At 40.0% G+C, this 15225-nt stretch overlaps 2 protein-coding genes across 2 annotated transcripts; one reads left to right on the top strand and one right to left on the bottom strand.

The window, feature by feature from the left end:
- Positions 1–260: 260 nt before the first annotated feature.
- LOC101302785 (RNA pseudourine synthase 5-like) lies at positions 261–5106 on the top strand. The gene is made up of 14 exons (XM_004307355.1): positions 261–475; positions 566–623; positions 723–750; positions 842–888; positions 996–1086; positions 1698–1863; positions 2411–2498; positions 2672–2756; positions 3177–3252; positions 3500–3567; positions 3865–3934; positions 4067–4145; positions 4599–4692; positions 4858–5106. Exons 1-14 carry the CDS (start codon positions 370–372, stop codon positions 4927–4929), a joined length of 1128 nt encoding a protein of 375 aa, XP_004307403.1. The 5' UTR covers positions 261–369; the 3' UTR covers positions 4930–5106.
- A 113-nt stretch (positions 5107–5219) lies between these two features.
- On the bottom strand, positions 5220–12887 carry LOC101302495. Its single transcript, XM_004307354.1, has 4 exons — positions 12687–12887; positions 11415–12278; positions 9731–10888; positions 5220–8358 (listed from the first exon to the last, which is right to left on the bottom strand). The coding sequence occupies exons 1-4, from the start codon at positions 12853–12855 to the stop codon at positions 5438–5440; spliced, it is 5112 nt and encodes a 1703-aa protein (XP_004307402.1). The 5' UTR covers positions 12856–12887; the 3' UTR covers positions 5220–5437.
- Positions 12888–15225: the final 2338 nt, after the last annotated feature.

Genomic DNA, 15225 nt, shown 5'->3' with positions numbered 1-15225 from the left:
TTCGAACTATTCTAGTTACGTTAGCAAGTTAATAATACACCACCAAATCACTATTCAGACAGAGGTGCACTAAAGTATTAAGGCAAAGCTATTCAGTATTCGGACCGAGGTACACAAAAGTATCACAGCAAAACGAGACTAATCTCCCACCATAGACGCACCAAAAATTACTTTTGACCGGTTTACCATTGGTTTACTATCCCATAGACCAATAAATACGCCCCTTCCTTTCATGGCGGTAAAAATAAACCAACAAAACTCGGTAGTCAGTTTCATTGCAACAAATTTTTGAATCAGTTGGGAGAATCGGACACCGCCCCTCCTGAAACGACGTCGCACCTCCGCGCCGGAACGCCGCTCCAATATTCAATGTCAATGTCGACCTCATCGCTCTCAACTCAAACGTTCGGTTTGCCGTGGCCCGATCTCAACGACGGCTTGTCGTACAACGACGTCGTCAAATCCTCCGATTCCGGTACTCTCTTTCTCTCTTCTTCTTCTTCTTCGCTTGCTTATTAAGCTCAGTCGCTTAGCATCGGTGATCTGAACTTGTGTGAATTTACAGAATTGACACTGATCGAGTTCTACTCCAGCAAGTACAAGAGCTCAGCTCCGTTGCAAGGGTAAGAAGTTCATCTTTTCTTCATGAATCTCTGCTGATTATTTCTTTGGATTCATTTGCTTGAGCAATTTAGGTTGAATTTGTACTGAAAATTGAGCAGTTGGTTGCAGAGAATCCGAAACGGACAGGTTCGAATACTTTTCGAAATCGTGGAGAGTTTGTAGTGAGAAATTAGAGTTTGCTTTGGAAATTTTACAGCATTGATTTGGTTGTGTACAGATAACAGTTGATGGGGAAGTTGTTAGAGATTCGGATACGATTCTCAGGTGTTAAATTTTGTAGATATACTATTGTATCAAATGCTGTGTGTGGTCTTTGTGCTTCAAAGGAAGATTCTTATGTGTTTTTTTGTTGATGTGATGCATTTGGTTAGGGTTGGTTCGGAATTGGTATATCATAGACTTCCGTGGGGAGAGCCGGATGCGCCATACTTGCTTGAGGTTTTGTATGAGGATGATGATATGGTGAGTGTTTCAAACGGTTACAGTTTGCTTCTTTGATAATGAGTGATGCTAAACACCTAGGGTAAGTATTAGTGTGAAGTAACTCATGTGATGACAGTTGCTAATTGGAAGCACGGTATTTCTGCACTGAAAGAGATTCAAGCAACTGTTATCATTGTGTTTGGTGTTGTGTATAAATGTAATCATGTAAAAATATGTCTTTGTTTGGCTGAATGCTTCAAATAACTATATATCTTAATGTATTGTAGTTGATTTTGGATAATATCCGAGAACATAACTAAATAGAATCTGATGAAATCTTGCTGCATTGCCACCTGAGCATTGCCTTGGTGTTAAAGGGATGAGGTGGGTTGGGGTGAGGTCGGTCCTTGGTCGAAATTTATCTCAGCATAACAGATTAGTATTTCATATTGATCTGGTTCCTAAGAGCCAACAACAGAAAGAGAATAAGATTCTTAGGATAAGTTTTCTTCTCAAACAATATATTAGCAACCATATAAGGCATTGAAATTACCTGTGGTTTCTCTGGGATAGAATGTGGTTAGTATTGTTAAATTTTATCCATTTTGATGGTGAGTCTGCTTGACATGACGTTGCAAACATGTCTTCAGATTGCTTTGAATAAGCCGGGCGGGCTGCAAGTTTTACCTGGAGGTCTTTTCCAGCAACGGACAGTTCTAACACAGCTCCTATGGCGGGAGTCTCAGAAATTCGATCACTTAGCATGCCAAAAATCACATCTTGTTCCTGTTCATCGCCTAGGAAGGGGGACTTCAGGTAGCACATAGTTTCAAAGCTGACCACAATGCTTATCTTTTTTTTTCTTTTTCTTTTTCTTTTTTTTCTTTTCAAGTGTGCTGAGCTTTTTTATCCATGGCTCTGGCCATGACAGAAATTTGAATACCTACTCTATCTAGCTATTTGAACTTACAACCTATGCTAATCAAGAACTTCTGATATCTTCATAATTTGAAATTTTATGTGCATGGGAACATAGGGAATAAAAACACATGATTGTTTTATCAGTTTGGGTCACGAAGCTTCATTGTAGTAGGTGATGCACATGGTATGTCAGTTGGGTATCTTTTCTTCTTTTTTGTTGCAAATATACTTTTCAGTGCCAAATTGTACCATGTAAAATGCATGGTTTAGTGATATTTACTACATCTCTCATAAAGTCAACAAAGAACCACAAGATCCTTTTATTCAATTATATTCCTCACTTTCCTGTTTTACTAGTCTAATCTTCCTACTGTTGGGTTGCTGACAATAATCGTTGTACTTCTTGATTGTTCTTTGATTAACTGGTCTAAAATTGTTGTAGGAATACTGCTATGTGCAAAGACGAAGCATGCCAAAACTCAACTTGCCGCATATTTTGCTGATGGGACATCCCACATTGGAGATGACAGGTTACAGCAATGACATGTTCAATCTCGCTTGAACCTGGTTTGAGTTATTTTATGATTTTATCTTTATTATATGGTCAATAATCATGATAAGTAAGATGATTCTGGAGTGTTGTCTTAGTGTTATTTCATTCCCATTATTTGCAATGACCTGATAAGGAAAATTAACAATGTAGCACCACCAACACGAAGCTGCATACAACCAGGAAAATCACAAAGATATACCGGGCACTAGTAACTGGGATAATTTGTGAGGATGAGGTAATAATAATATCTCTTGAGACTCTGAAGTTTTTGTTTGACTCTGTCTTCATAAGCAATCTTAACGTTGGTATCTTGGAGACCATTTCTGTCCCACTGTTTGTTTAGCTTCTTTGATGTAAGCTGTGGTCTTCAAGTACTCAACTGGGAAGGTTATCTTAACTTCTAATTCTATGTTGTATTCCTCTTGCCAATTTCCACCCATGAATCTTAACATCCTACAGTTATGCATATATATAATCACAGATTTATACATATACATTACAGTTTGACCTCTAGGAAATATAGATTCTGGTGTCAACTGTTTGTTTAGTCCGAACTTCAGGACCAACGTCATTGTCATTTGTTTATGCTGTCTTCTTTCACAATCCTTATTGCAATTATTTATGCAACTGATTGTGGGTTTTGAAAATACTACAGGTGATTGTCAAGCAGCCAATTGGAACTGTGCGATATCCTGGTGTGGCTAAAGGGCTGTATATTGCTTCTCCGGCAGGTTTATCACATCTCTCATCTGTAAAGTAGCTTATATTTCTCTAAGACACATCCTGTTGTTCATCATTATTTTAAAGGATAGCCAGCGATCATTTTATGTCGCCACTGTTTTCTTGCACCACTGACCAGTCACCATCTTTACTGAGTTCTTGATTTTTATCAACTCATCTTTGAGAAACGCCATTTCATCAAACAATCTTATACCCCATCATGCTTACCCTTTTGTTATATACTTCTTACTTCACCAGGAAAACCAGCTCTGAGCAAAGTAGAAGTTCTTGACAGGGACATACAGAAAAACCACACAATTGTACAGGTATACAAATTTTTACCAAATTAAAACATAAGAATATACTAGACAAAAGGACTTAAGCTTCCATATCTTCTCTGTTGTCTGTCTGCTTTGTTTCTTGAATACAGACTTTAGTGTTTGCAATACCAATCTTGATATTCTATTTGACATCCTTTAGTATTCCAAAGGAACGTCTTCAAACTAATGTTACAAGTGCAATACAAAGATACATGAAGTTCATGAGGGGCTTAAAGTCACGTTAGTTTTAGTTCTACTTTTTGAATTTGAAGTCCTTACATTAGCATATTGGTAATTTAACAGGTTGAGATTCAGTCAGGGAGACCACATCAAATTCGCATTCATCTGTCTTTCATAGGACATCCCTTGCTAGGTAAACTTTTTAATGCGCGGTCATTGGTCAGGTGTCCTCCCAATCATGCTTCTCAAGAGACTCGTGAAATCCTAACTTAAGTTCAAAGAGCAGTACAAGTTATTTGAGACTTATCTATTGCCTTTTTAACAGGAGATCCTCTATATGTTGCTGGTGGACAACCAAAGTGCTTGGGATCTGACTTAGTTGATGAAAGTTTTGCAGATGACGGGTATGGATATACTTTAACTGATAAACCATATTTTCCTGTTGTTACTGTCCTATTGTTGATTTGATATTGACGAATACTTTAGATTGTTTGGTAGAGAATGATAGTCACCTAGAACACTGGTATTTTAGTCATTCCCAGGTTCTAAGATTGCTGTCATCATAAGATGTTCTTTACTCAATGGATTCTGTAGTTATCAGCTGTTTCTCGGACTTATTAGTCTAAACTGGTTGTTAATGAGACTTGGGTTTCATAGTGGTGCTTCATTAAACAGGCATAAACTAAATATTCATGTCAAAGCACACTGTGTCATAAGCCTTTATCCAAAACATGATTGAAGTTGGCATAGTGACCATCTTGTCGAATGGAACAGATGAAATTGAGATAAGAAAATGAAGCAATGACTCCCAGTTTGATTTGTTCTTTAAGTTGCATCTTCTTTTACATTTCATGCAGAGGGTTCAAGAGGCCTACAAAGCCTGTTCCTGGAGATTGTGGTTATAATCTGCATGCTCATCAAGTGGTACTCTCTCACCCATCATCCAATGAGGTAATTGATTATAGCATTCACTTACCGAGTGATAACACTTCCAAGTTATCACAAACAAACATGTCCCTGTGAAATAGCTATTTGTTTCGAGAAGATATCATTTTGGTTAGGAGATGCGTTTTAGAGTACAACATTCATCATTATGGAATTCTCATGTTATCTCAGGTAATCAAAATCACAGCACCTCTCCCACTTGTCCTTCGGACTCGAGAAGAGATTGAAGAACTTAGGCAGTAGCACTACCAAGAGCGTTAAGTGTGATGCTTACAGTAGGAAACAAAACAATGAAATATTCAACACTAGGGCAAAAGCCATTGAGGAATCATTGATGCTCCAATCTCTGTATATTAACCTGGAATTCTGCCCTGAAACTAGTGAACGGAGAAAGATTGTGTATAAATCTTTGCTACAAGGAACAGATAGAGATTTAGATTTTTAATTAGGAAAGATGAGAGTGGCCAGTTCAAATATGCAACTGTGGAGGTAGAGACGAGAGACACCAGGTAAGAGCTCATAAACTGAATAATCTTCCCAACTTCAACTTCTGCAGTTTATTTTTCTGTATTTTGATAAAATACAACAAATACAAAGCTGCTGCAATATTACAAGCACCTAAAGCATTTTACCAAAAAACTGCCCTACCTCGTCACTAAATGAACAAAACGCAAAAACTATTATACAGGATGCAGCAAATAAAGGAATTTGCCGCCGAGGACCTGTTTCTCAAGGCCCTCAGGCACATTTACTACCTCCCTATGTCACCCTTACCCCTCCATGACTCCTCCTCCCTGATGATCCCCTGCGCTCCATACTGTTCCGTTTTAGCATAGTGCATTCTTATGGCAGCCACAGGATCTGAAACACCTGTGCATGGCCCTCCTACCATAATTCCTCCTCTCCCTACGACATTCACTCCATTCATTCCAACAATACCCCTTCCTTGCTGCTGCAAACTGGACACAGATTCAAACCCATTTCGTCTCGAAACATCAAATGTGTCTTGCCTCTGCTTCACATCCACTGTAAATGGTGGCACTTTAGCACCACCATCACGATGCCTGCTGAACACCTGATGATAATCAACAATTCCACTACCGCTGCTGCTGCTGCTGCTAATTTCCCTTGAAGGAAAAACTGAAGCACCATTTACATGGCCATCGTTCCTAACAACTGCCAATGGTTGCTGTTCCAATTTGGAAGAGGATGTAGGGAAGTTTCCAAAAGCTGCAGGGTACTTGGCAAGTAAAAGAGCCGAATCAGGGAAAGATGGATGCCCATTTTGTACTTTGTTCCCTTCCCAAAAGCTATAATTCCTCCTCGGAACATTCTCGATGCCCGCATAATTACTACTATCAAACTTCAGGACACCAGAGTTTCCATCTAAGTTATGATGCCCACTGAATTTTAAGTTAGATGCCTTGTTGCTTAAATTATGGGTATGGGACCCCTTTTCTTCATTCTCATGGATACTGGAACCAGACTTGGAGGTACTGGTGAGTATCTTACCAAACAGTTTCACATCACCATTCCTGCTCGGTTTATCCGTATCAGACGAACTCCATGAGTGTGCTTTCGTAGTATCAGACCGACGCTCTGTCTTTTGATGCACAAGTGGAAAATCAACCTGAGAACTTCGGGGTTTGCAGTTACCGAACTGAAGAATGCAATCCTTTGGCTTATGCCCAGTGAGATCCCCATCTGGCTTTGAAAGGTGTTTTACTTCAGATAAGTTACCACAACTGGTGTGCCCATTGATCTCTTTCCCCATCGCCATATGCAATGGATAACCCTTGAGAACATGGGCTGGATCAACATTTCTCAATACTGGAAGACCTGGCAAGTGCTTGTGAACATCATCTCCACGAATAGACGACTGCTTATCTCGATCCTCCTGCTTTGCTGATGTTGAGGACAGCCTATCTTGGTTAATGGCTTTCCCGTATTCAACCACAGCAGAATTTTCCGCAGTAGCAAGAAGATTCTCATGTAGCAAGGAATTAACTTGCATAGAATTGAACTCAACTGACACTTGCTGCAGGCACTCAGCAGCCAAACCTGAACAGGAACCTTCAGCAGCCATGTCAGAAGCACTGCCACTAGAATTAGAATCATGGACTGAAACTTGTAAGCCACATCCACTTGTATCTGTATTGCATCTTTCATCTTGTCCCTCCAATTTAGGTACGTCGGAGCTCATTCCCTCACCAACGACCGACTCTGCAACCAAACTTCCCTTTTCAGCCACATTATCAATCACAGCATCCACATCAGCAGAAAATGCTTCACTTCTCTGGGCAGGCACCGACTCGGACAATCTGTCAGCAACATCCATGATGTTGGTGAGATCATCAAAAACTAGCTTCGGCCTATCTTCCATCTCGAGTGTGTCGGAAGATCTGAGAGCCTTTTTATCTAGAAGGTCAACTTCACCCTTCACATTGTTTTCCACTGATCCAAGTGGTTCACATTGCAAATTCATGGTCTTTTCATGATCCATGTCCATAACAGACAATGGCAAGTCCTCATTCATATCACAACCGGACTTATCACTTGAAATACCAGAACCAGCTTCCACGACACAGGCATCTTCAGTATCACTCTCACCTCCATTAGCGTCGTCAACAATAGAAGCTCCTTCATTTCCACGCCGAGGATGTACCAAATCAAGCCCAAGGCACTTTCGAGCCTTACTAAAGAAAACCTTGCATTGATTCTGGGACCTCGTTCTCACACACCGTGAGATCATAGCGAAGTCCTTACCATGGGATGACACTGCCTGTATAAAGCTAGACTTCTCCTCATCTGTCCAATCAGTAGGATCCATTTCACCACAACTGTCATCTGAACATGTCTCATCATCAACGCTTTGCAGAACATCAGGCGTCAAAGGTCGTCTTGCTTGTGAATCAACTTTTTGGCACTTCCATTCCCGGCAACCGTCACCAGGATCAATGGAACTAGTAATGCAAGAACTGACTGCCTCGGAAGAAAGAGATCCACAAATACCTGCCAAAACATCAGCAGCCGCTGTTTCTCTCTCATCCCCAATAACATCAAAACTGCACGACCTTTCAACAGTCGCATCATCACCCTGGGATATCTTCATATTTTTGTAACCTCCTAAGATTAAACGGCCAGTCCGATTTCTTGTACTGCCATCAGCCTGAGCTGCCATCACAGAAGCAGCACCAAGAATATCAAGGGAAGCAGCATTCACCTCACGATTCCACTTTGTCCCAGGGTTAATCATGTAGGTATTGGCAGCGGACTTTCCTAGTTTAGAGGTATCAGGCTTCTTCTTTATTTTCTGAAAAGCAGCAGATTTGTGATGCTTGTAGTAGAACTCAACACAGTCAGCAGTTGTCTTGTGATCGAAAAAGGAGGCAATCTTTTTAAAATCTTTCCCAAAGACCGCCAACTTTTCAATGAAAGCTTCTTTTTCTTCAGGTGTCCAAGGGTTAATCAAAGTCCTCTCCTTCTCAACAGCACAGGGATCTTCAATTAAGCCATTACTAGAAACAAACCTTGTCACAACCTTCTCCTTCTTGTCCAGAATTAAAGCTGGCATCTTCAATGAATTCCTATAAAGCTTGACTTGAGAATCACAGAGCACCTTGTTAGCAAACTTCTCGACCTCTTTAGTAGGAACCAGGCTCAAATTTCCTGCTGCATAAAAAATAAAAAATCAATATTTGTGTGCAAAAATTGTCTCATTAATCACAAAAACCATGGAAACACTTATCCACGATCAGTTGTAGTAATACAGAGAATAAAACAAAAAACCAGAACAGCAAAGAACAAAGCTAACTCAAGCCATAGACAGTGCGTGATCATCAATGTATCCCATTCAACATAACCAGGCAATATGAATCACCAAAGGTTTATTTAAAGAATCATGAAGGGCCATTCAATTACTCCCACACTAACAAGTAAAGCGCTACCATCCAATGAGAAATAACACTAGCCAAAAACCAGACAAATCAGAAATAATTTTTGGTATGATTACAGGTGACAGAATATTCACTACACCGACATCATCCAGACATTGAAAACCCCAGCATTGACATATCACTAAATCTTTCACATTGCGTATTCAAGCTTATGAGCAAAAAAAGATAAAAGACTCGCACACATCTTAAAAACAGATTATAATTTTTCTCTATCTTTCTTCTGTCCCTAAATGACTACTGACAACCAGCCAACATGCAGAGGTATATCTGCCAGCCCATTATATCATCTTTTGATCGACCTGTGTTGTTATAGAGCCTCAATCAAGTTTGTATTCTGTATACCCAGATTCATACCACTGGTACATTACCGTTGCTCCTTTGCCACACTTCTGTCCAAACAATGTCCAACTAACCTACCTCAAACCTAGAATGCAAATTACTAATAGAACAGGACGTCTATCTTGTAACGATGAGCTTAAACTAGAAGTAAAATATCTCGTACACCATTCACTGTAGCCCTAGACCTAGTTATCTAACCTTCAAAAGATGAGAAACTAGGGTTTACACAAATGAACTAGCCACCTAGACAACCAAACTGTCTTGAAAGATACTGGGTTAAGGATTGAGTAAAAAATGGCTATTGGCAGAAAGGACTAGGGCATATTTCTCTACTATGGTCAGTCGTACTTCTGGCTCTTCCATTTAGATACCAGTAGAGCATTACCAAACCTGATTCCATTTTATCCCTTAACCAGCATAGGTCAAATGCTCAACTCTAGGGATTTCACTGAACAAACATGCAAGCATCTGTGTACAAACAGTTGCAAAATGTATAATTTCAAACATATGTAACTATTAATCAAAGCACATGAATTGACTGCCCCTATTCACAGATAAAATTTATGAATTGACTTGCCCCCTATTCATAGATATGATTAATGTGAAAAGTTCCATATGTGGTTTATGTGAAGAGTGGAATTCAATTGCTTTTCATCGTTTTAATAGCAGCACAGAAAGAATATTTAAAACCTCAATAATATAAGGTAGGAAAACACTTGCAGAAATAAAGAAAGGAAACTGATGCTTACCAGGTGTAGAAAAACGAGAGCGAATGGAAGAGCGATGCTTTTGGTACCCATTACTCGGGTTCCGCAATCCTAAATCATATTTTTTGTGAGATTTTGGACGATACTTTCGCTCTGAAAGCAAACGGACGTCTTCCTTCCACAACTGCTGATGTGCCTTATATTTTAGAGTTATGACTCTATCCATAAACCTTAAATGCCGCTTCCTTGCTTTGAACTTCTCTTTGAGCAATGAATCATTCTTCCATGAAGAGGAAATACCCAGTCCCGAAATATCAACTTTACAGTTATCTTTGGGCAACAGCTTATTAAATATGTCAGACGCTCTACTTGCAGTTTCTTTATTGGAAGAAAATATAGAATCACATACTGTATCTACTACACCGGCACAAATACCCAAGCCATTCGACACAGGTGTAACTATCTCGCGTCCACTATTTTCACACACAGATGGGTCACTTTTTTCTTCATCTTTACCAGATGTTAAGCATTCTGCTTCCCTTTCAACTGTTTGAACTAGATCCTGGTTCTCAGCACAACCACTTGAATTCCCAATGTCAGATGAAGCCACATTCAACAAAGGTAATCGATCAACAAATTTTGACGTTGCAGTTCCAGGACTATCCATATCTTGATCCTTAAGACCACAGGACTCTCCCTGTTCTCCATTACCAAGAGCCAACTTCTCTAGATCTGTATCCCCGGAAGAACATACAATCAAAGGAGCAGGTCTGGTGACCAAATTTATGGCAGTAGCCTGTTCTTTGCCAGATGTATCACTGCCCTCAACGGGCAAAGAACTGGAAGCTGCTGGACATTGACAGGTGTCCCTAGAATCAGAGTTCAACATCTTCAGTTCGTTTTCAAGCAAATCAATTTCTGACTCAGTCACCTCCAATACTTTTGAAATATCACCTTTCCATATAAGCAACTTGTTCATTGCAGTAGGTCTCACTGTACTACAATCCATGGGACTTGGATCATCAGACTGGAGCAATTCATGTAATGATGAGCTAACATTAGCTAGGGAGTTATAATCCAGCTTTTCTAATTTGAATGAAAATCCCTCTTGATGACTCTGAAACTCCGGACCAGGAGAACGATATAAATTAATATCATTATCAACACCGGCTGCCTTGCCAAATGATTTCTCTTCAACACCTGTTTGAACAAAGAAAATTTTATTATAACAGAAACTGTCTGAGAATAGCAGATACAAAAGGGACACTATTCTTTCACAGCTATATGAAAAAACAATAATGACAAGACCTGGCAATGCATGTTACAAAATTTCAATGTCAAGCTCCAGTGTAGCCATCACGTGGACTTTATATGAATATTTACATGCATATATCATGTGTGAGTGCATTCAAGTGTGTAAGAGCCAAATAAGTCAAACTTTATCGTTCTCCAGGCACTCCTCATACCAACAAACCAACAAGTTGATGACCATGTGTAAACAATGGACCAACAGAAAAACTTCCCATAACAGTCAGGGAGACAATTTCATCTCTCAACTCAGGTAACCGACATCTAAATCACAAGCATCTTATATTGTATTTCACTTAAATTGCATTGAATAGAAAGCAATAACTAAATAGCAACATCATAATTCGAACGGAAGATCCCGATCTCATTGATTATCAATTCCATGTCCAATCAGATAGTAAGAAGAGCAAGAACATACCTGGAGAGGAACTGCAAGCAACAGAGGATGGAGTTGCAGGAGATGCACAATCTGTAAGCACCATAAGTCTGGGGCTTTTATCAGCCAAGTGTGGACTCACAGACTGCACATGTTCCACATTACCAACATGACAGACATCCCCATCTTTGTTCATGACAACATCAGCTGGGTCAACTTTCTTTTTCTCATACTTTGCCAGTCCCTCACCCCATCCAAGGCGTGGCTTCTTCCTAGAAGTAGTCTCCTCTGACGGTGCAGCAGATGTCACACAGGCAGTGGCATCCCCTGAAGGAGACTGCAGCGGAGTTACATTTTTTGGCTGTGACTCACCCTTTGCTTCATTGGAATCTATAGCCCCAATGCTCTTCGAACTACTTGAGTGGCTGAAACCCGACCCGCGTGAAGACATGCTTCCAGAACGAGACCATTTAAGAGGCCTCCAATCCATTGAGCCCAGAGAATTATCTCTATCACATTTCTGGCCAGCACCTAGACCATTCGAACCACCCATCCTATCAAGATGGTCTTTCAACTGAATCTGATCCCATGTGCTCCCAAAGTCAGAATGCGGATTAGATGAGTATGTCATAGTATCATCCTGAGGTCTTTGTTCATTATTCATATCATTTGGCCTCCCAGGCGTGTGGGGAGACAGACTGCTGGCTTCCCAAGCATGCCCTTTACAGTCCCTCTGGTTATACAACCCTCTATTATCCCTACCGTTCCTGCCATACCGTCCTTCTCCACGTGAAAACGACGGCCGGAAACCCTCATCATCTAGCATCTTTTCACTGGACCGAGAGGGCACATATCCGTGACCAGAATCATCCGAAAATAGGTGCCAACTACCCTGTTTAGCATGACCTTCAGAAGATAATTAAACAAAAAAAAAAGTAAGAAAAACATCAAAAAGTCAAATAGATACTTATCCAAACTATTTTCCCAGGAAAAAAAAACAACAGAATGAAACTATACACCACTCAATCCCAGATCCCCAAATTTGTAGATCTAAACATACTCATGAAAACCCTATCTAATTAATTCCACCGAATACACTAACAAATACCCCGTCGATAATCAGCAGTGCAGAATCAAAAGAAAAAACCCATAAAACCATAGATGGTGAAAACAACGCCGGCTAATTTTGAGCTCCGGCAGACCCATAAAACCCAAACCAATCCGAAAACAACACCCCCAAATCAGTGCCAGCTAACCCTAATCGAATCAAAAAAAGCAGCAGAAACCTAAATATGAGAGAAGAAACAAACATACCTGGCTGGGGTCTCCGAAACTCGGTCGCCGACGACCACCGGTTGAAGTCCCGGGGCGCGTGATGAGGCGCGTCCCTCCATCTCGCAACCGGCCCAAGCGACTCCGACCGCTCGGGCTTCCTCTCCTTGAAGAAGTCCTTCCGATCCCACGACAATGGTTCTGGCGGCATCAAAACCAACCCAATTGCATGGGCAGCCTCACCCCCTCCCTATACCTAAATCCCAAACCACCACCACCACCGCAACCGCAACCGCCGCCTCCTTCCAGATCCCCCAAAGTCGCCGCCTTGTTATCTCTCCCTACACCCAATCAGACCTATTATCAATCCCCAATCCAAAACCAAAACCCGCCGCACCGATAAGAGTAGAGGAACAAAGACAACGGAGGATAACGAAACCCTTACCTTACCGTCACCGCCGTGGGCGCCGCCGTCTAGGGTTACGGACGCAGATCCAGGACGAGCTTGGTGAGAGGCGTGTGGGAGATTCTTCTTCTTCTTCTTGTTAACCTAATCTAGACGGCTTGTAGGGTTTGTTCTTCTTCTTCTTTCTTTCTTGTTGTTCTGGATTTTTCTCTCTCTTCAGAAAATCTGAGAAACTGAGATAAGGGACAAAGCGAGAGCCTTGAGAAAGAAAGAGAGAGAGAGACTGGGTTACGGATCTCAACTCCCTCTTATTCATTCTATTTCAATCTCCCTCTTGCGTCCGTATTTTTATTTTTATTTTATTTATTTATTTATCTTAAATTACAAATTTTATTTTTTTTTTTTAAATTTAGCCTCTACTTTTCTCTATTCTCTCATTATGCCACTAGTCAACTTTTTCTTTTTTTCACTTTGGCCCCCGCGGGGGTGTGTCCGCATCGTAAAAGCCAAAAGTACCCCTGGTTTGGGGATTATTTACGGCAGAAAAAAGGGCGGTAGGCACACAGGGGATTTTGGGATGAAAGGACGAGATTGGCCTTGTGAGTGTGTGAGTCAGATGAGATTTGGGTGAGGTTTGACTTTGTTGCTGATGATGATCTTGGCAATTTTATTTAATTATTTTGAGAGTTTTTCTATCTTGTGAATGTGGGAATATGCATTTGGTGGAAATTGAAAGTTGTATCAGATCCTTGGTTTTAATTTCTAGTTTATCCTTTTTCATTATTGCAAGGAAATCAATCGAATTAAAAATTACCTTAATTAGAAAAATTAGTCAATCGATTCTAGCAACAATTAAGATCTTCTAACCAACCTATCTGATTAGCTGATTTATTGAGACTTACATAAGAGTCTAATACATATTCAAAAAAAAAACATAAGAGTCTAGTCCTATGAGTTACTAAAAAATAATAGATTAGAAAGTTATTTGATTCTCATTGTCATCACAAGGATTATTATGAATAATTCTGAATGCTAAGCCTCTCTAATATTAAAAGCTACACAACGTCTATGCAGTTGAATGTGTTGTTGTAGCAACCCTCCTCAAGCAGTCATATATAAATTCAGATACATATAGATACATCTCATAAGATATGTAGACATTTGAGTCTAACAAAATTCATTTAAACCACATCAATGACATTACACTACAATGTATTTCATTCATGCATGCATATTCTCATAGAGTTATACGCAGTTTGAATGATGTATTTCATTATCTATCACGTACTACCTATTGAACACTGATTTTGATATATACGATAACGTTCTGTGCGATGAACTATTACATTAAGCAATCATGAAAAACCTCCTACAAGTTAAAAACCAACCTTCCTTTTAAGTGAATAGTCACCGTTATAAGTATAAGAACAAAGTAGAATATCTATCGTAATGAAGCAAGCAAGAGATAACTTATCAAACCCTCCAGGAATAAGAAGGCAACGTCGAAGCTTTCCTTCTTCTAGCTCCTGTAAAACCAACATCGAGTTCTTTCTCCGTTTCTCGCGCATCTTCTGCTAACCCCTTAATTTGCCCTTGTCAGCCATCATAGGCTTCAAGTCTCACCTACAAGCTTCTCGCTTTGTTCTTCAAATTAAGTTCATCAAACCAATATTTGCCTGCTGATCGAGCTAGCCAAGGTTCAAGTGATCGAGACAAATTTAGGCTTTTGATTGAGTGTGGTGTTCTTGGCTCCATCAATTTGTTGGGTCTCTTGGGTGGCCATGGCATGGTGGAGTTCTTGGGTTGAGAAATAGGGGTCGGGTTGTTCTTCTTCTACAAACGAAGAGTCATACGATGATAGATTTTTTGGAAGTACCTGTCAGCCAATTGCTCTACCCGAAGAAAATTCTCGAATATTTTACAATAAAATCTACTACTTTGCCGACAAAAGGATATACATGACTTTTCAAATTAACACGATTATTATTTTCTTTAGAAAAACAAAGTAAAATGACAGCAATGGTAAAATAATTAGCATGATAAAAAAGGAGCTTCAAAGATGAAGAATATTCACCAGAAGTTAAGTTACATCAAGAGCAATTGAGTAGTGAAATCTGAAAGAAGTGACAACTCGAAAACAAAATAAAATGTCACTCAATATCGTATTAAATCACT

Source organism: Fragaria vesca, linkage group LG7 (genome assembly GCF_000184155.1).
Source record: "Fragaria vesca subsp. vesca linkage group LG7, FraVesHawaii_1.0, whole genome shotgun sequence".
Lineage (NCBI taxonomy): Eukaryota > Viridiplantae > Streptophyta > Magnoliopsida > Rosales > Rosaceae > Fragaria > Fragaria vesca.
Note: the sequence above shows the minus strand (reverse complement) of the source record. Positions and strands in the feature narration are given on the sequence as shown.